The sequence below is a fragment of the Typha latifolia genome, chromosome 8, assembly GCF_019914945.1.
Source record: "Typha latifolia isolate L0001 chromosome 8, TyphaL0001v2, whole genome shotgun sequence".
Classification (NCBI taxonomy): domain Eukaryota; kingdom Viridiplantae; phylum Streptophyta; class Magnoliopsida; order Poales; family Typhaceae; genus Typha; species Typha latifolia.
In genome coordinates this window covers 2148034-2168611 of record NC_133093.1, presented here as the reverse complement: position 1 = coordinate 2168611, position 20578 = coordinate 2148034, and the positions used below count along the sequence as shown (strand labels likewise).

Below are 20578 nucleotides of genomic sequence, written 5' to 3'. Positions count from 1 at the left end.
TATATATTTATGTAAAATTTTAATATCTTTTATTATATTTGCGGACATAAAATGCTCCATATATCCCCACTACATTGCATTTAATAATAATTTCCTCATATTTTCTAACTTAAAATGTTGCGTTTTGAGAGGAGAGTAATAGGTGAGTAATTAAATATTAAATATTAAATATAGAGCCAAGTGCGCATTTAGTCATGGTAGGTGAGTAATAGGTGAGTAAAATACATATTGCCATGAAAAGTGTTATAAATGAAATATTCTTTGTTTGTGAGTTAAAATTAATTCAATAGTGTTAAAAGAATATTTTTGGTCAAATATATGGATTTTTTTTAAAAAGAAATATGATAAAGTTGGGTTTCTTGTGCAAATTTTTCAAAATCTTATTTACCCAGAGAGGTATAATTTAGCAAATATAATGTTTAGAAATTATTAATATAATTTTCATACTCTAGCTCTTATTTACTTTCATAGAATTCCACGAACCAAGGCAATTTCCACTATTTTTCAATAGGATGTGGAATCCTATTTTTCTTATATCACCAAGTCAACAAGTCATAGTAATTTCTATGCTTCTTTAGACCTTGACCTACTATGTTGATCAATATATATATGAAGTTTAATCGATATCTAAGCTTATCTTAGTTGCCATAAAAGCTAGAAATTGCTTTAATGGCAAACCGAGCAGTAATACTAATGGTTTGGCTTCTCCTACTCATCTCTCCATCTCTCTCCTTGAAAGCCGTAGGTAGCTGCATTCCGCAGGAGAGGGATGCTCTTCTCTCCTTCAAAACAGGCATTAAATATACTCGAGAGCTCTTACCTTCTTGGAAAGGCCAAGACTGCTGCCAATGGTGGGGCGTGACGTGTAGCAACTTGACCGACAATGTTGTTAAGCTTGACCTCCACAACATGTGCAATCTTCAAGTATATGACATTTATTATGGCAATCCAATATTGGGCGGTGATATCAGCCCTTCTCTGTCGACTCTAAAGAATCTCAGATACCTTGACCTAAGCAGCAATTACTTTGGAGGTCAGAGGATACCAGAATTCATGGGCTCCTTCAAGAACTTGAGGTATCTCAATCTCAGCTTTACAGGATTCAGTGGTAGCATACCTCCTCAGCTAGGCAATCTCTCTAAGTTGCTATATCTTGATCTTGCTGAGAATACTTTGCAGTCAGTAGATTTGGTAGCTTGGTTACCACGTCTCTCTTTTTTGAGGCATCTTGACATGACTGGTGTGGACCTCAGTGTTGTCGTCATCAATTGGGTCCAACCATTGAGCATGCTTCCATCTTCTCTAAGAGTCCTTCGCCTATTCGGTTGTAATCTCAACACCACACTCTCTTCCCTCTTTAATTCCTCTTCTACACTTGTGAGTCTTGATCTTTCATACAACTCGCTTCATGGTCCTCTTCCTAATGGGCTACTAGGAAATATGACCTCCCTTGAGCAGCTTCTACTAAGGAGCAATGATCTCTCCGGCGGGATACCAAGGACTTTGAAGAATCTTCACAACTTGGACGAGCTTGACCTATCATGGAATGATTTGAGCATGGTCGAATCATTGAGCATGCTTCCATCTTCTCTAAGAGTCGACCTATCCAATTGTAACCTCAACACCACACTATCTGTCCTCTTTAAGTACTCTTCAAACTTCACCTCACTTGTGAGTCTTGATCTTTCGAGTAACTTGCTTCATGGTTCTATTCCTGATGGGCGATTATTGGGAAACATGACCTCCCTTGAACAGCTTCTGCTATGGGACAACGATCTCTCCAGCGTGATACCAGGGACTTTGGAGAATCTACACAACTTGGAATTTCTTGATCTATCATATAATCAGTTCAGTGATGAAATAGCAGAATTGATGGAGAGGTTGCCACACAAGGTACAGTCATTGTCCTTGTTTGAAAATAATTTTACTGGAAGTCTGGCAAGTTGCATCGCTCATATGAGCAGTCTAAGGGTTCTTGATCTTAGTTACAATAACCTCGTCGGTTCCATACCTTTAGGGATGGGAAAGCTCAGTAATTTGAGTATGTTGGACTTGAGTTCCAATCACTTGGATGGCACCATGATAGAAGATCATTTTGCAAGCCTAATAAAATTAAAGTACATATATTTGAGCAATAACTCTCTGACCATTGTATTAGACCCAAATTGGATCCCTCCATTCAAATTGGAAGAGGCAGATTTTGGCTCCTGCAATCTGGGACCCCATTTTCCTGCATGGATACGAGGACAAACTGACATTACTTTGTTATACATGTCTGGTGCAGAAATAGCTGATAGGATGCCTGATTGGTTCTGGCATGTAATGCCTCAGCTCACATATCTTGATCTCTCCCACAATCATATTAGCGGAGTATTGCCGATGAGTCTAGAATTCATGTCTGCGGCATCTTCTATAAATTTGGGGTCAAATCGTCTCGAAGGTGGAGTACCGAAGTTACCGACAGGTCTTTGTAATTTAGATCTCTCAAGAAATTATCTATCTGGGCCACTGCCACCGAATCTTGGAGTTATACAACTGGAGAGGTTGCTTCTCTCAAACAATCTTATTAGTGGCCCCATCCCATCATCTATGTGCAACCAACTGCAGTCCTTACTAATACTGGATCTATCGAACAACCACTTATTGGGAGAACTTCCACGATGCTAGACAAGTAGTAAATCTTCTAAAGCCAATCACAGCAACCTCAAACCTGTAAGTTCACAACTTTACATTATAAGCTTCAGCAACAATAATCTCTCTGGTGAATTCCCTTTGTTCACCCTGGGATGCCCACAACTTACTTTTCTTGATCTTTCCTATAATAACTTCTTTGGAAACTTACCTACACAAATAGCTAAAAGATTACCAATGTTAAGTTTCCTCCTATTAAGGTCTAATATGTTTTCTGGACATATTCCTATTCAACTTTCGAAACTTAATAATCTTCAAGTTTTGGACCTTGCTCACAACAATTTATCAGGAACTATACCTCCATCTCTAGTGAACTTAACAGCAATGACTACAATCACCCGCACTTCTTTTGATTTTATTATCCGTGATGGTACTACAGAGTATAATGATCCTGCCGATGATCTCGTCTTTGACTTATCAGTGACCATGAAAGGGCAACATTTGGAATACTACACAAACATTAGCTTACTCATGGTGAGCCTTGATTTATCAAGCAACTATCTGACAGGAGAGATCCCTGAAGAGATAGGTGCCCTTGCTAGATTAATAAACTTGGATTTGTCCAAAAATCAATTGATTGGAAATATTCCAGAGACAATAGGTGGCCTACTATCATTGGAATCTCTTGATCTATCAAACAACGAGCTTTCTGGCCAGATTCCTTCAAATCTATCAGCTTTAACTTCTTTAGTTTATTTGAACCTGTCCTACAATAATCTCTCGGGAAGAATACCAACAGGGCACCAGCTCCAGACACTCAATGATTCATCTATCTACGAAGGCAACGTAAATCTGTGTGGGCCTCCTGTTTCTAAAGATTGTTCAGGAAATGACACAATTCTGGATGCTCTTCCAGAATACAAAGATGAAGATGACATGTCGTCTTTCTATCTCTCCATGGGTCTTGGATTTGCCACAGGGTTTTGGTTGGTGTTTGGTCCCTTGCTGTTGAAGAGCACCTGGAGGACTGCTTACTTTATCTTCATTGACAACACATACGATAAGATCTATGTGTTTATGGTTCTCAATTGGGCTAGACTGTTTGCCAGAATCAAGAAGAAATAAAACAGAGGAGTCTAGTGCTGCTACTGGGGAGTTTCCAAGGAGATTGGCCAATGTGTGTTGCTAAACTGTGTGCTCGATCACACTTAATAAATAAATAAAAAGGTAGGTATGTATGTATCAAATATGTTGGTCATTTGATCTCTTCTGGCTCATCTGTATCAGATATGTAATTGTAGCAGCACATTCTATATCATAAATAATACTTTGATTACTCCTTTTAGGGGGGGTTAAATAAATGCTTAAAGTATACTAGAGTATGCTGTAATTGATCCAAAACACAGGAGTAGAGTGTAATTTACCCTTCTTTTTACTACATTTCTCATTGACAACAATCAGATGGACTTGTAATGATGCTCTATGGTCATGTTGACAATGAAATAAAGTAATATCATACTCTTAGATGTGGATGATAAATAAAATTTCATTGGAATATCACAATTTATTCCAAGAAATAGAACCGATTAATAGATAGGCAACCAAAAAACCAAATAAAAAATATAAATAATAAGTTAATAATAATCTAATCTAGGAATTAATTAAATGATAATCAATCTAATAGTCTTTCATCGCCCTCACTCCTATTTAGTTTGATATTCCAACCTTCTCCAGAGGCATTCTATCGAACAGCTTTAGTGCGTGAAAAAGCTATACTTCTCTCATCATATGCATACTCCTCGACTCACCAAAGATCACATTTTGCTTTTATAAAGTCCGGTGAATTCGGACGTCGACGGCGGCTTTTTCAACCAGCAGATTGATTAGTTTTCACTGCAATGGACTACGTTTTTAACCATCCAGCAGATGCTTCTCTCTTTGCATCCTATGGATAGGATGTCAACCAGATAGCACTTCCAAATAGTCAACCAACAATTAAGAAATAAGTTTGCTCTGATCTATTTGTTTTCTCCATACACAGATAGTCAAAAGCCTATAATAAAAATGAGAGATGAAAGCTTAACTTCTCTGAAATCCACTTTGAGTCCGTCTTTGGGTAATATCACAAAATCTTGGGCCACTTGCTTATTTACATTTCAGCTTAAATAGGAACAACATCAACTAAATCCAGGAGTATTTATCAAAAATTATATCCTAAATTTGTCAAAAATTATATCCTGTGTAGAAAAAATTTGTCAAAAATTATATCCTGTGTAGAGTTCTTATACATTTTGCAGGCAATTGCACAGAAAAGGCAAACTGTTTTTGTTGAACAACCAATGTTATCCATATACTAAATCGCATATATGATTATTAGCTGTAAGAAAACTACTAATTTGGTGTCCTGATTCTAAGTACGAAATGTGATTAAAAGGAGTACTCTGAAGTTTCAATAAGGAATAGAAAATTCCATAATGAACTATATAGTATATACATCAGGAGATGGCCTTCATCATCCTCAAAAATAGACCATAATCCCCACTGACGTATGTAATTGGGGAACGTGTAAAAAAATGGAAAAAATATACATTGTTCTAATTTGATCAGATCTATAGCGTGTTTCGGTATTTAACAGTACTTATAAATGCTTGCAAATTGGTCTCTTGCCTTGTCGACGAAACCAGCTGAAACAGCTTTCTCCTTAGATTCGTAATCTTATTCTCTAACACTGCTCAACCAAGGTGAGATTATACCGTGGCCTGATAGAGCTCAATAACCATCCTGTATTACGGCTTTTGTGCAGAGAACATGATAAACGCCCTTCGAACATCACTGGTATAATTGATTAGTCCACAAGATTTGCACAGGTCTTCTATCTCTTTCTCAGTAAAAAAATTGTAGTTGTTGTTTGATTGTCCAACGAACTGTATTAATCCATACAAAAATCAGCTCAATTGAATCAGTATGGAAAAATGTAGTGATGACCATTTACCTGTCTTAAAGGCCTCAATGCTTCAGCAGATAGAGGACTATTCAAGGGTGATGATAAGAATGTAGTAGCCACAAAGACACCACCGCTTTTCAGGATACGACTTATTTCAGCTACCTAGAAACATCACCGGAGTTATCAGTTTGCAACAGTTAACCAATAATCTATGACATACAGCGAACTGCACTAGAAGGACAAGGCAAAATGGCACGACATTCCATAGCAAGTAGTAGTATTGACCATTGAACAGTAGCCCTTTCTGTGTTTGATTTATCTTTTAAGACGTTCATAGATCAAGGAAGACACTGAACTCCGTTAATAATACTCGATACTAACAACATTCAGACACATCACTACATTTTTATTCATTTTAAGATCTGAAGGTAGTTACTACATTCTATTTCTGGTAATTAATCCAATTGAAAAGGAATGATAATTCATGCTGCATACTTAATCAAGCATGTTATGGATGTGATCACTAGTTTGAATTAACAGTGGTTTAGTGAAGAGTCAGTTCGCTTACTTGTCACAAACCAAAGCAATTTAATCATATCTTTTGTAACTGCAAAATAAAATTCTAACTGGTGGTTGGATGCAACTGTATAAATTAACATCAATTAATGCACTAAACTCTGATGACATTAAACTATTGCTTTTATATCTATAGAAAACTTAATATTGTTTAAGCCAATAGAACACTATATCTTTGTCAACTGTGACCTTGTAAGAATATGAAAAACTAAAAGAACACCTCACAACTCAGTATTGCACTACATCTTTGGAACATAAGTTTCTCTCAACATGAAGTAGTCAGTGTACCAGAAACTAATTAACAATTCAGAGTCAGTTCCGCACTCAACAGCTGAAGAAAGGGATGAAGGTCTTACAGCATTTGAAGGAGAGGGCCAACAGTGCAGTGCAGCACCAGCATGAACAGCATCGACTGAACATGATGCAAAAGGAAGCCTTGAAACATCTGCCCTTACAAGAGCAAGATTTCTATTTATAAACAAAAGAAAGCATCAGTAAGGCACAACCACACAAACATAATTCAGTAGCTGTTGGAAAACCTCAAATGTAATGATGGATGGCTCTATAATGGACTGAACTAAGGACTTAATCATTCATTTTACAAGACAACATCATGATTTTGATTTATATTCATGAAATTCTTCATAGGCCTTGTAGTACAATAATCTCTGAACACAAAACTCCCATATTGTTCACTATATCAAACTGGTTCTTGAGATATTGTCAACTAGCGAGATGATCATGGAGTATGATTTCATTATTGCAAATTTGAAAATGAAGATGACAAGAAAGGAGTTTGTATGAATTCTCTTTATTGGAAATAAAAATCGAAGTCCTCGCAGCAGTCTGCAACGACCATATTAGTGAAAGTATGCAGTATGTAGTATGATCAAACACTTACGTATTTAATAAAGAATCATCTTGCTTGATGAACTCATAGCATTGGCGAAGCATATTCTCAGAAAAATCCAAAGCAATAACAGCGGAATAAGATCCAGATTTTGCAAACTTTCTAGAAAACAAGCCACTACCGCAGCTCACATCTACAAGCAGACCACCTGCTACTGATTGGAAATATTCCTGAGCCATGCTGAACTGCCAAACCCAATAACAAATCAGAAACATGTAATTTAATACTTGGAGATTCTCCTATCATGAGAATGCTTGGTTCACTAATAAGAATTTCAATGCATTTCATTTGGACAAAAATAATAGAGTACCAGCAAGGTTTTGGGTGGACTACTGAGTCAATAATGTATTATCCATATACTAAGTAATAACACAAAATATATCTGTAGAGAGGCCCTTCCATGAAATCTTGATAATAAGATATAGTCCACCAAAAAAGAAAACAACAACAATGATCACAAGAATACCTCTTCATCAGGACCTGGGAAGCCACTCCGGTTGAAGTTCTGACGCCATCCTCTTTCGTAAAGAAATGAGACCAGTGGGCTCCTAATATAATCAAGATAAGATTACGAAAATTTAGCTTATTCAAAGTCTAGATCTTGAAAGGTGAAATATCATTATATAATAAGAAAGATACTACCACAAAAAAGAAGTACATCAATAAAATGTATACAGATTACAGTTGAGAGAACAAAAAACAATAAAAATACCTTATTATTCATTTATCATACAAGATAGACAAGCTCTAAAATTTCATTATCCCGGTAATAATGCCTTTATAGAATAGATTATAGAGTGTTGAGCAATACCACAACCACATACTAAGATTGATAGATAAGCAAATAAGAGTTCCGCTAACAACTTAATATCAGCTTTCAATGTAGATCTACATATCAGTTGGGCATCTCCTAGAAAATTTAAATGCTTGACTTCTAAAACCTGAATCAAAATAGATCTGAATGAAGGAAAAAAAAAAGACTCATATAGCTGCCGCAAATAGTTCGATCTAATGCTTCGTTCAGTTCTATCATTTGGACTTATGCATGCACAATGCATATGCTCTCTGGAACACTAGGGGGATGTCTATTGTCTAACCATCCTTGTCATACTATTGAATGAAAAGTGCTTAGCATTGTCAGAACCTAGCTAAAATATAATTAATCAACACTGTTGAATTAGCTAAGAAGTCTAGATAGAACTAAGATACTTGATGTAATAAATCTTAAATTATCTTCTATGCTGATGTCTTGCTGTCATGAGCTACAGTACTAACAAAACGGCCTCTTAAGTATGCCTATACAAGGGCCAAAGGAATTGCAAGGCCCTGACACTGAGACTGAGATGGAAGACTGCCACATAGTCTATAGAAGAGAATATTTGTGAGGATAAAAGAATTTTAGTATGACATGTTCCTTTAACAGTTGTGCAAGCAAGGTAGGATTTAAAGATATCTTGCAAGCAAGATTATCACCACAATACCTTAAAAATGCTACATTGTCCTCAGGAGTAGAGGTAGATTTTCAAAGGAACTACATATATTGTTGTGATTTACATGTATTTTTCTCTTATTTTCTCTATTCTTTTCTAAATTTTATCTAGGTACTTGCTGCAGAATAATAGCTTTATAAAATTGGAGTGCAATTTCTGCTGTAAATCATATTAACAAATTGCGTAATTATGTCTTTCTCTTCCTCTCAGATGAAAACCCAAATAGAGAACCTATAAGAGAAATCAAGGTGGTATATATAGAGAGAGCATTCTCCTCCCAATTTTCCTGATACATAGTTTTCAAAGAACAAAGCTGAAACCTAGAATAAGTATTTAAGACACTCATGATAAGCCTACAATGAAATAACACCTTAAATGTGGACTAACAAGGCAAAAGAGCAGCAACTAATTGTACCAATATATTTGACAGAATGCTTTTCTTGCTACTTCTATGTCAGATGTTCCTGATTCTCTAATTAAGCGCACAGATGTCTCACATTCCAAATGGAAATTATAGAAAGGAAAAAAGAAAAAAGAAATATTCAGTAATTCAGTATCGAAAGCAACATAATTTTTTTTGTAATATGACAAGGTGCAAATGAAAAGCATATTCTCGCATAAGGATTGTTCTAAGTTTAAATTTCAAATATGTAGCAACAGGTTGACTTTTAAACCTCACATCAGCAACATATTCTGAAACTAAGGATAAAACTGATTATCTTTCACAAAATAAATTAAATTACTAGCAAAAACCACTATATCCAAGTTGATGCATAAAGGATAGAGAAATGATTCTGTTCATACCTAAAGAGCTCAGTTCTAGCAGGCTTTGTTTCACTGTACTCTTTTGTTCCTGAAGTAATTGTGAGGTCCACAAAGACATTTCTGCTGCTGAATGACTTATTGCACTTTTGGCACTGGAATCCAGACCTATAGATTGCTGGCCTGCCACTCATGGAGAGCAAAGAATTTCACAAAATGGCTCATGCAGTCAATTGATAACTCAATATCAGAATCATAAATACATACAAGTTAAAACCTGAAGGCCCTTTCCTTATCAGTGGTTCATAGCAAATTGGGCAGGCAAGTAAGTCAGCCTTCAAAGAATTATCTTGCTGAATTTGAGTCTCCTGAAAAGTAGTCTCGTCATGAAGTTTCCCATTCATATAGAAACTGAGAGGATCTTAAGTTAACAAAGCAAGTTGTTCCTGAAAAACATAGTGAAATTACAGAAGGTGCTTTATTTAAGCATGGCCGAAAAGAAAAGGCGAAATTACAATACTCCTATTACCAAAGATATTACAGGTGCAATGTGCGTTGGCAACTTGAATCAGTTTAATGCTGATGTTGGTTTCAAATTATATGTTACTTTCTACAGATGTAGCACATGCAAATATATCAAATACAATGGCCTCGAAGCGTTCTCCATCCTTACTACTGGATACAATAACCCTAGATTTTATCTCACCCAAAACATAAAGACCTTCAGCTATCCAAAAATTTTAAAGAGCTTTTACCATGTATAGCCTTCTAAAATCCTTATTTTTATCTCACCCAAACCATATGATACACGTACAAATTTTTATGCACCCAAACCATATGATACACATACAAATTTTTATGTCACCCAAACCGTATGACCTACAGCCATCTGAAAGTTTTGAAGGGCTTTTACTATGTACCCCTATAAAATATGTCTCTTCTGTATAATCTTCAAAACACCTCATTTTTTCATGGACACCCCTCAAAGCTTGTAAAAATTACTTTTGCTAACAAACAAATAAATATTTGAACCATTTAGAAAACAATGGGATGAGAAAAGCCATTCTTTATTTTCTTTTTACATAAGACATGGTTGTTTCAACTTTTATTCATCAGAAAGTAAGCTGAGAGGATAACCATGTAGAGAGCAAGTGAATTTAGAAGGTAAGCACTTAAATAAGAGCCTTCAAGCCCCCCAAAAAATTATATATTATCATATAGGGCTTCCTTTCACCTAATGACTTCACTCTATGCAATAAATTGAATGATCATACGAACTGCCACAATTACTACATACATCTCGAAATGTCTATTAAAGAAGCACACCATGCTCTCCAATTGATCTGATACAAGAACGGAACATCGACAAAACACGGTTGCATACTTAAATGTTCACGAGGAGAATGGTAATCTTTCTACAAGAAACCTTTCTTTGCATAGAAATCAATCTCTTTGATTGGTATGGGATCCAAAGACTAGTAATTTCTATCAAATAAGAAAGAAATGAGAAATCTTTAGGGCGAATTGGATCACAAGAGGAAGCATACCGGCTCCGAGGCAACTGCGGCCGCACGTGCTCGGACTCCGAGGAAGGGGCGGCGGAGGAGGAGCCCCGAGCGAGGGCGGACACGGAGGGAATTTGATGGTTTCGGAAGGGTTTGGAAGGGAAATTGCTTGAGGGAACCCATCGCGCTCTCTCTCTCTCTCTCTCAAGCTCGCCACTTGGGAGTAGTTATAGTTTACGCGTGAGGATTTCGACCGTTGGTTTTTTGTGGGGGGGATCTTCCTCGTTAGCAAATGTGATGAAGATTAAAAAGAAAAATAAAGGAGAAGGATGGGATTGTGAATTGTGATGCATATGAACTTTTAATTTTTATGAGCTACTTTTTGGAGTTTAGAATTTTTTTTCTTTAATCGTAGATTTTTCAGTTTTGATTTATTAAGTCAGTATCGTTCAAATTCAAAATCGGAACACTCATGTAACATTAGCTATTTTTAATCATCTTTTCTTAGTAAAAAAGAAAAAGAAAAAAGAGTTTTTGTAATTAAAGATTTATCACCACAGTATAAATGCTTAGATGATATCAAATAGAGCTATAATCATGCCTGGAAGCCCACCTGGGTCAGGGCTTATTTTGGGCTTGCTGTTGTGGCCCGTTTCTTTGAAACCAAGAACCCTAAGAACCATAGGTCAGTTTGGGAGGGCTAACAAGTGCTGTAGAGATTATTATTACTTCTAACATTAAAGTGTTCTTTTGGAAGGTAGTATGGGGAAGGCTTCCTTCTAATGCCTATCTGCATGGTATTACTTTGCATTGAGGAGCTCGATGATCATATTTTATTACATTGCTCATGAGCAAGAGCTATGTGACAAGCTATGGAACTACATTTAAATTTATCTTTCAGGTTCAAGGACCACTGGAACCAAGGAGAACGGATCCTCCAAAGCGATCATTTAGATGGCAAGGTGTCAACCAATCTGCATGGAATGTAGTAACTTTGGGAGGCTTGAAATGAATTAGCTTTCTCTCACAAGCATCCCACTATGAACCAAATGCTTTTATTATTCTCTTAATTGCTAATCCTTAAGATCGTTGTCCCTCCTCAAAAGCCTCAGCCTAGTCCAAGAAGGCCTTGCTCAATGGCAACTTGGGCCATGCCGCTTGACAGCTCCTAGATGATGCCCCTCTACTCAAGTGGAAGACTGACTCAAAAGATAGCTTCTTATATGCCTCTAAAACATCATTGTGGAGTTAGAACTCAAAAATTCTCATCAACACTCTTAATCACAAGCTCATTGTGTCATAGAAATGCAAGCACATTTTCTTAGACTTTTTTTTTCAGCTTTTTCTCTCTTCATATTTTGATCGCCTCGTAATGATATAAGGAGGCTAATCGGGCTACTGACTGGTTAGCTAAACTATGGAAATCCTAAGGATTTTCTTCTATTTAAGCATTATATTGTACAAGAATACCCCATGTATAAAATTTAATACTTAGGTACTTTTTGAAAGACTTTTAATAAATCCAATAAACAGGATCAATTGAATCATGTAGATATAATTCTAGAGATATTCAAATAATATAAAAAAACTAACCTGAATCGATAGACATTGCCACTAATACCAGAAGGAAGAAGAAAGATGAAGGAGATGGTTGAGAAATTCTAAGGGATGGGTTTTTCACACCTTTCAGTTTCACGCGTAATGGGAATAGGAACTGAATCGATATTTTTATTAAAACATTCCTTAGGGATCACAACCCAATAAGCTTTATCGTCGCAAGCCCATTAATTGTGACATGGGCTTCTACATATTTAGAACTATATCAACTTAATTATATTTTTAAAACCTAAAATAAATTTAAACTTATAGATCACTTAAGTGGACTTAAAATTAATGGCAGGCCCATATACATTTTATTAAACATATGAGCCCATTAATCAAATTATTAACAATCTCCCACTTAGGCTACATATGTCACTAGATAATGCACATGGTAAAAATAACTGTATTGAGCTCAAAAATGTCATTCAATTATAGAAATATTCTTTAAACAAATATGATCCATTAACTGAATAAGTATAGGACTAAAGTGGTCTTTGCTACTCTATGTGTAACAAGTCCAAATCAATAATCACAATACTAATGCAATTAATGACATATATCAAATATGGATGTATAGCATGAAAATTACATAAAAAATGATCTCAGCATGCCTATTTCCAACTGATCCTCTTTATGACCCAAAAGGTCTAACGATCATATTTACAAACATCATATGCTAAACAATAATAGTAAATCATGATTTTCAGTCTTAGTTGTCAAGACGAATATATAGATTATTCTTGAACCTTAGTACGTACAATAAACAGAAATATCTTAATGTTCGATATATGTCAAATAATCCAAACATAAAAGCAATATAAAAGCTCCCACTAATTTGAAATATCGTCCAAAAAGAGAACTCCCATACGACCCATATGCTCATGAAACACTTTGGTTGGTAAACCCTTCGTGAGTGGGTCAGCTATCATAAAATTTGTGCTGATATGCTCAATTGACACCTGAAGACTCTAAACCCTTTCTTTCACAGCTAAGAACTTGATGTCAATGTGCTTAGACTTTGACGAGCTACGATTGTTCTTGGAATATAACTTAGCAGCTTTATTATCACAATTGATCCTCAATGGTTTCTCAATACCATCAACAATTTGCAGTCTAGTGATAAAATTTTGCAGCCATATTCCATGATTGGATGCTTCATAGCAAGCTATAAATTCTGCTTCCATAGTAGAAGCGGTTATAAGTGTTTGTTTGACACTTTTCCAAGAAATAGCTCCTTCTGCTAGCATAAAAACATAGTCTGAAGTAGATCTTCTACTATCCAAACACCCAGCAAAGTCGGAGTCTGAATAACCAACAACCTCCAAATGAACAGATCTCCTATATGTGAGCATAAAGTATACACCTTAAACGATCACGATGGATCTGTATACCCAACACAAAAGATGCATCACCAAGATCCTTCATATCAAAGTGACCAAATAAAAATTTCTTAGTGTCATGCAATAAGGCTTTATCACTGCTTGTTAGTAGTATGTCATCTATATAAAGCATTAGGATAATAAACTTTCTCCCACTAATCCGTCATATTATTCACCACCACGGTCAGATTTCACGGCTTTACTCTTCTTGCCTAGTTGATTCTCAACTTCGGCTTTGAAGAGCTTGAACATGTCTAGGGATTGTGACTTTTCATAGATTAGGTACAAGTAACCATAGCGTGAATAATCGTCTATGAACGTAATAAAGTATGCTTGACCATTCCATGAAGCTTTAGGAAATGGTCCACATATATCTATATGTTTTAGTTCTAAGACGTCATTGCACCTGTTTGCATCTTTATTTCGTTTATCAGTTGTTTTCTGTTTAATACACTCTATGCAAACATCAAAGTCTGACATATCAAGAGATTTAAGAATTCCTTATGACATCAACCTTTCTAGGCATTGTTTTGATATATGCCCTAAGCGCCTATGCCACAACATAGAAGAATTCTCATTTGTCAGTTTTCGCTTTATACCTATGTTACATGTATGCATAATTTCGTTGTCATTAGAAGTCAAGGTGTTTAACATGTAAAGCTTATCAATCAAGGAACCTGTACCAACCAGAACTGAATTTTGAAAAATATTAAATTTTCCATTTCCAAATGAACAAGTGTAACCAAATTCTCATCAACACTCTTATATGCCTCTAAAACATCATTGTGGAGTTAGAACTCAAAAATTCTCATCAACACTCTTAATGACAAGCTCATTGTGTCATAGAAATGCAAGCACATTTTCTTAGACTTTTTTTTTCAGCTTTTCTCTCTCTTCATATTTTGATCGCCTCGTAATGATATAAGGAGGCTAATCGGGCTACTGACTGGTTAGCTAAACTATGGAAAGCCTAAGGATTTTCTTCTATTTAAGCATTATATTGTACAAGAATACCCCATGTATAAAATTCAATACTTAGGTACTTTTTGAAAGACTTTTAATAAATCCAATAAACAGGATCAGTTGAATCATGTAGATATAATTCTAGAGATATTCAAATAATATAAAAAACTAACCTGAATCGATAGACATTGCCATTAATACCAGAAGGAAGAAGAAAGATGAAGGAGATGGTTGAGAAATTCTAAGGGATGGGTTTTTCACACCTGAACGTAATGAGAATAAGAACTGAATCGATATTTTTATTAAAACATTCCTTAGGGATCACAACCCAATAAGCTTTATCGTCGCAAGCCTATTAATTGTGACATGGGCTTCTACACATTTAGAACCATATTAATTTAATTATATTTTTAAAACCTAAAATAAATTTAAACTTATACATCACTTAAGTGGACTTAACATTAATGGGAGGCCCATATACATTTTATTAAACATATGAGCTCATTAATCAAATTATTAACACTTTTGTGTCATGTTCTCAATTAATGCAGTTTCTTTTATCAAAAAAAAAAAGTTGTTAACTCCTCCAACTTTTAGTTTTAAAATTTATCTAATTTTTTATTAATAAAATATTGAACTATTCAATATTATTTTAAAAAATAAGATGCTAAAAAATTTAGCATTTCCTAAAAATAATTTTTTGGCATTTTACTTATAAGTAAAATACTAATAAATTCAGCATTTTACTGACAACTATAAAACAACATACTCATTTTGATATTAAATTTTAGGTATAATTTATTTGACTAAATAAAATTTAAGAGGACTAATTTCGTCAAAAACTCAAAATCACTTTATTTCTTAAACTTTATTTTATATCACCTAGCCTAGCCTCCTTACACTTTTTGACTAAATTATAAATACATACATCGCTGATAGAGATGACAAAATGATTTAAATGGCCATATTTTTCTTAAGTAAATATGTACGTAGTGAGAAAATTTAGGATATCTTAAAAAGTGATTTGCTTGAAAAATATAATTAATTTTGTTTTCTTAACTCATGCTTATTTTAGTTTATACTTACATTATAGGCATATTTTACTCTTTTCTTTCAACTTTGCACTCTCGGCCTAATGAAAAAGAGGGAGAGAATTATACAAATCATTTATTAACTGCATTACATTCATTTATATTCAATTAGACATATTGGTATACAATAATTATACAAAATTCTCTTCTTGTAGTTCATCTAGCTAAAAGTAACAATCGATTTGGACATACAAGTACTCTATATTAATTAAAAATTCTCCTTTCTTTCTCTAGCCAAATACTAATTTATGATTATTGAATATAATTTGTAGTTACTAGTTCATATATGCTACTTTCACACTTATTCTAGTTTGCAAATTTTATAATTTTATTATGTAGTTCGCAGTTATTGAATACTTATATTTTCTATTTTACAATTTTATTACATAACTCACAGTTTTTGTATACATTCATTTGCAAATTTTATAGTTAATTTACTTGGATAGCATTTAGATCATGCATAAGGGATGCATATTCGTGAATTAAGAGTCTCTTAAATATATTATGTAACAAAATACTCGCTTATACATAGTTTGATCAAATCTTGTATAAGATAAGTCACGTAACAAATTATACACAAAACTTTGTCACAATTAAGTGTAATTAATTATGCGTGTTTGCTAAGAAAGATTTTAGTGTAATTAATATACTTATTCATAATTAGTAATCTAACACAAATTTTTGCATAACTTATATAAGATAATCATTATATTTTACAACCAAAAATTAAAATGTAAGTAAAGCTATAGAGGTATATGCATAAAGTTATCTTAAAAAACTTTCTGTACGAACCAAACGAGGCCTTAGTACCTAGTTTGTAATAATGTAGGTTGTAGTTAATTTACGTAATTCATACATTTGCCATATTAGTTAGTAATCATTTACTATCATCCATATTTTTTTCGAGAGAAAAATAACATAATAATATATTTTAGGGATTTTTATAAATCACACCCTACATTTTGCCTATTTTGTGATTCACACCCCGTCTTTGGGGATTTTATAACGCGACCCCTCATTTTTTCTGTAATATTCATTTAACACCCTAACATTACTTTAGCTAACTGACATTAACCATGTTATATGGTTTATATGACTCTAGTTCAAAGATTATTAAAATACCCTTAAGAAGTCCTCACCTAACCCAAATCCTCACAAAATCCTCTTTCAGAACGAAACCTACCCACATAATTTTTTTCCCCAAACTTAAACCCTACCCCACAGTAATCCCGAAAATACTTGCGACGTAAAAGCCTAAGAAGCTTCACCCATTTTCTCCATCTCTCCAAACCCTATTTTTCTCAATCTTTTCCCAAATTTTCTCCATCTCCCTTCCTGTCTTTGAGGTCGCAAGCAAAAAAGTTAAGGTTTCATCTCCCTCCCCGTATTCTCTACACAAGCTAAGGTTCTCTTTGTTAAGGAATAAGTCGCACGCAAACAATTAAGATTTATTATCTTAATTTTAATCTTTTTTATTTTCATTTCTTTTGTCTTTTGTTATATTTTTTACTGATTTCTGTTATAGTTTGTGGAGAGAGATTTTTTTTTTTACATTTTTCAGTAATAAATTTCTATTACATTTTCCAGTAGTGTATTTATGTTAAGAATTTATGTTATGATGGGTTTTAAAGTAAGGTTTCCTATGTTGTTATGTATATTTTTTTAGGTTTTCTCAGTGTAATGAGTTTTAGAGTTATGTGTTCTTATGTAATGGGTTCCTAGTGATATGTGTTCTTATGGTTGTATTATAGATGGAAATTAGCTTTATTGATGTAAGACTTCATTATGGAGGTAGGCAAACCAACAAACATTGCTATCGAAATGTGTGAATGGGAGGCAACTTAACTTTGTAATGGAACGAGACTACTCTAATTTTAAGGATTTGTATGAACATATTGAGATTGAGTCAAAGTTAGAATATAAGTATGGCATGCACATTTGCTATAAAAGATATGGAGAAAAAGAAACTTATGTCACTCTGTCAATAGATTATGATGCACTCAACATGATTGATGAATGTGAAGCTCAAAAATTTGTTGACATGTATATTGTGGCTAATGAGGAACATAATCATTCTGCTAGTAATAATGGACAGCAAAGTGAGCAGCCTCACTGTTATGATGATGCTGGGGGTTATCCTAGGGATACTATTGTGGGTGATCTCTTTAATAGTGATATGGATATAGCATATGATATTATAGAAGAGTCTTCTGATGGCATTGTAGAAGAGGATCTGCATGAAGATATAAATGATGATGAAGATAATAGCTCATCTGAAGATATGGAGAATTTTAGGATTCACACATATGAAACAGAGAAGCAGAAATTTTCTATGGCAATTGGTAATTTATATGATAATGTGTATATGTTTAGAGATGCTCTCCGGGATTATGCAATATGCAACCATTTTGAAATACGTTATATCCATAATGAGAAACATAGGGTAACAATTAGATGTGCTAAGCCTGATTGTACTTAGATGTTGCATGCATCAAAAGTACAATGTGGCCCAGTTATACAAGTAAGAATAGTAAAAGGTGAACACACATGTGAGGCTGTTAATGTCTGTGGGAACAAAATGACTACATCTAGTTGGATATGCAACAAAATAATTGACTGGATAAGATTGGAACCTAACCTTACAATCAAAGCTATTTGTGCAAGAATCAAGGATGCACATCATGTACAATTACATTATGCTCGAGTATGGAGAGGAAGAGAATTGGTATTTGAAAAACTTTATGGAAATGTGGATAGATTTTTTCAATTTTTCTCTTCTCTTTATAGAGAGCTTGAAGACAAAAATCCTGGGAGTGTAATTAAGTTAGATATAAACCCAAAAGACAATACATTCAACAGATTTTTTATTTGTTTCAAATGATTTTATGGCTGGTTGTAGGCCATATTTATGACTGGATGGCTGACACTTGAAAGGGAAATATCTTGGTGATCTTCTTGCAGCAACAGCTTAGGATGCAAATTATGGGATTTTTTCACTAGTATTTGCTGTCGTCGATATTGAGACAGGATATACATGGAAGTGGTTTTTGGATAACATTTGGAGAAGTAGAATATCTAACCCTAATGTCAGATAGGCAAAAGGATCTGAATGCTGTAGTTGTTGAGGTGTTTCCAAGAGTTGAACATAAGGTGTGCTTTAAACACTTTTATGATTACAAAAGAAATTTTCCTGGAAAGCAGTACAAAAAACATATGTGTGGGGCTACCAAAGCATACATTCACCCAAAATGGGAAGATGAGATGAAATTATTAGATGAATTATTCAAACATGCTAGAGCATTAGGGTTAGAGCACAGAATGAAAAGGTAATTATTATCTACACTTTACTGTTTTATTTTTTTATTACTGTTTCATTTTTTATTGTTAAAGAATATAACTATTTATGCTATAGAATGCTTTTGATTACTGTTTCACTTTTGACTAGTTTATTCATAAACGCAGAGTTGGACAAGAAGTGTGTATGGCACTACAGCTAAAGTGCACTATTACACTAACTGTGGGGCTGAATCCATTAATAGATATATCTTGGAAGATAGAGGTCGACCATATGTTGACTTGATAGATTGTATTCGACAAAAGATGATGACTCGGATGGTGCAACGTAGAAGGCATGCACAAAATTGGTAAGGCAAATACACACCTATAATCAGTAAATATATTCAGTGGGTTTGCAAAGAGGCTGCAAATGCTGGTGTGGTGTATAGATCGGCTAATGAGGAGGCAGAAGTGCAAGACAAATATGATAGGTGCACTGTTAGGTTGGATACAGGGGTGTCAAGCTTGTCGAGCAGCTTGGGCTCGGCTCGGGCTCGGCTCGACTGGAGCTCGAGTCCGGCTCAGCTCGGTCAGAGCTAAACCAAGCCCGACCTGCTGAAAGATGCTCGAAATCAATATCGAGCCGAGCCTGAGCTGAAGCCGGCTCGCTCAGGCTCGACTCGATCGGCTCGGTATAAAAGTAAATAATAAAACCCTAATCCTCAAATCTAAGTTCTCACCTTCCTTCTCCAATACGCCTGCCGTATCGTCCTCCTCCCGCGAAGCTCTGCCTCACCTTCCTTCTCCAAGCTGTCGCCGCCGCGTCGTCGCCTCACCTTCCTTCTCTAAGCCGCCGCGTCATCCTCCTCCATAGGCCGGCAAGAGGTATGATTTCTCTACTTGTACTCGTTTGTAGTATTATACTTTCTCATTTGCTGGTATAGTGGATAGGTAGAAATTTAAGAAGTCATGTGGATGCTTACACTGGACAAATCGATGAGATCCGTCTCTTAAAATTGATCTTATCTCGTTTGACATTCCTCTTGCCCATGCATTTGTAGATGTACAAAAGCTTGAGGACTGTTTTAAAGTACTTTGTGGTTTGCATTGAAGGTATTTATATAGCAAGTGACTTCATGTTTTACTCTATTCTTGGAAGACCTACTATTTGGCCCTCTGGACTGAGCATATTCTTATTGATTCTGTTATGCATTTTGATGCATCAAGTTACTTATAATGAAACACTTGACAACCTTCTGACGTGTGTTTTTTCCTAGCTCTTCTTTTTTTTCCTTCACTAGTTCTCCTTACAAATTCCTCCACCCATGCTCATTTATCATTCTCCTATACTACTCTTCATGAAGCATGAAAAGTTCCATTCTTTTATCTTTCTTAACAACATTAGACTACTGGAGAGACCTGGTACTGTATGTTCTATGTTCTAATATT

General features: G+C 34.9%; 3 protein-coding genes across 4 annotated transcripts; 2 read left to right on the top strand and 1 right to left on the bottom strand.

The window, feature by feature from the left end:
- The first annotated feature begins 652 nt into the window (after window positions 1–652).
- On the top strand, window positions 653–3992 carry LOC140793351 (receptor-like protein EIX2). Its single transcript, XM_073144782.1, has one exon. The coding sequence runs from the start codon at window positions 670–672 to the stop codon at window positions 2665–2667; it is 1998 nt and encodes a 665-aa protein (XP_073000883.1). The 5' UTR covers window positions 653–669; the 3' UTR covers window positions 2668–3992.
- On the top strand, window positions 3016–3756 carry LOC140793693 (receptor-like protein EIX2). Its single transcript, XM_073145341.1, has one exon. The coding sequence runs from the start codon at window positions 3016–3018 to the stop codon at window positions 3754–3756; it is 741 nt and encodes a 246-aa protein (XP_073001442.1).
- Window positions 3993–5058: 1066 nt separating the features above from the next.
- Window positions 5059–11065, bottom strand: LOC140794508 (uncharacterized methyltransferase At2g41040, chloroplastic). Of its 2 annotated transcripts, none has more exons than XM_073146594.1 (8): window positions 10861–11065; window positions 9581–9681; window positions 9356–9496; window positions 7528–7609; window positions 7053–7246; window positions 6508–6619; window positions 5624–5737; window positions 5059–5555 (listed from the first exon to the last, which is right to left on the bottom strand). In XM_073146594.1, the coding sequence occupies exons 1-8, from the start codon at window positions 10999–11001 to the stop codon at window positions 5418–5420; spliced, it is 1023 nt and encodes a 340-aa protein (XP_073002695.1). In that variant the 5' UTR covers window positions 11002–11065; the 3' UTR covers window positions 5059–5417. The 2 variants fall into 2 exon arrangements, with proteins under 2 accessions (XP_073002695.1, XP_073002696.1); XM_073146595.1 differs by having other exon boundaries at window positions 9581–9759; window positions 10861–11016.
- Window positions 11066–20578: the final 9513 nt, after the last annotated feature.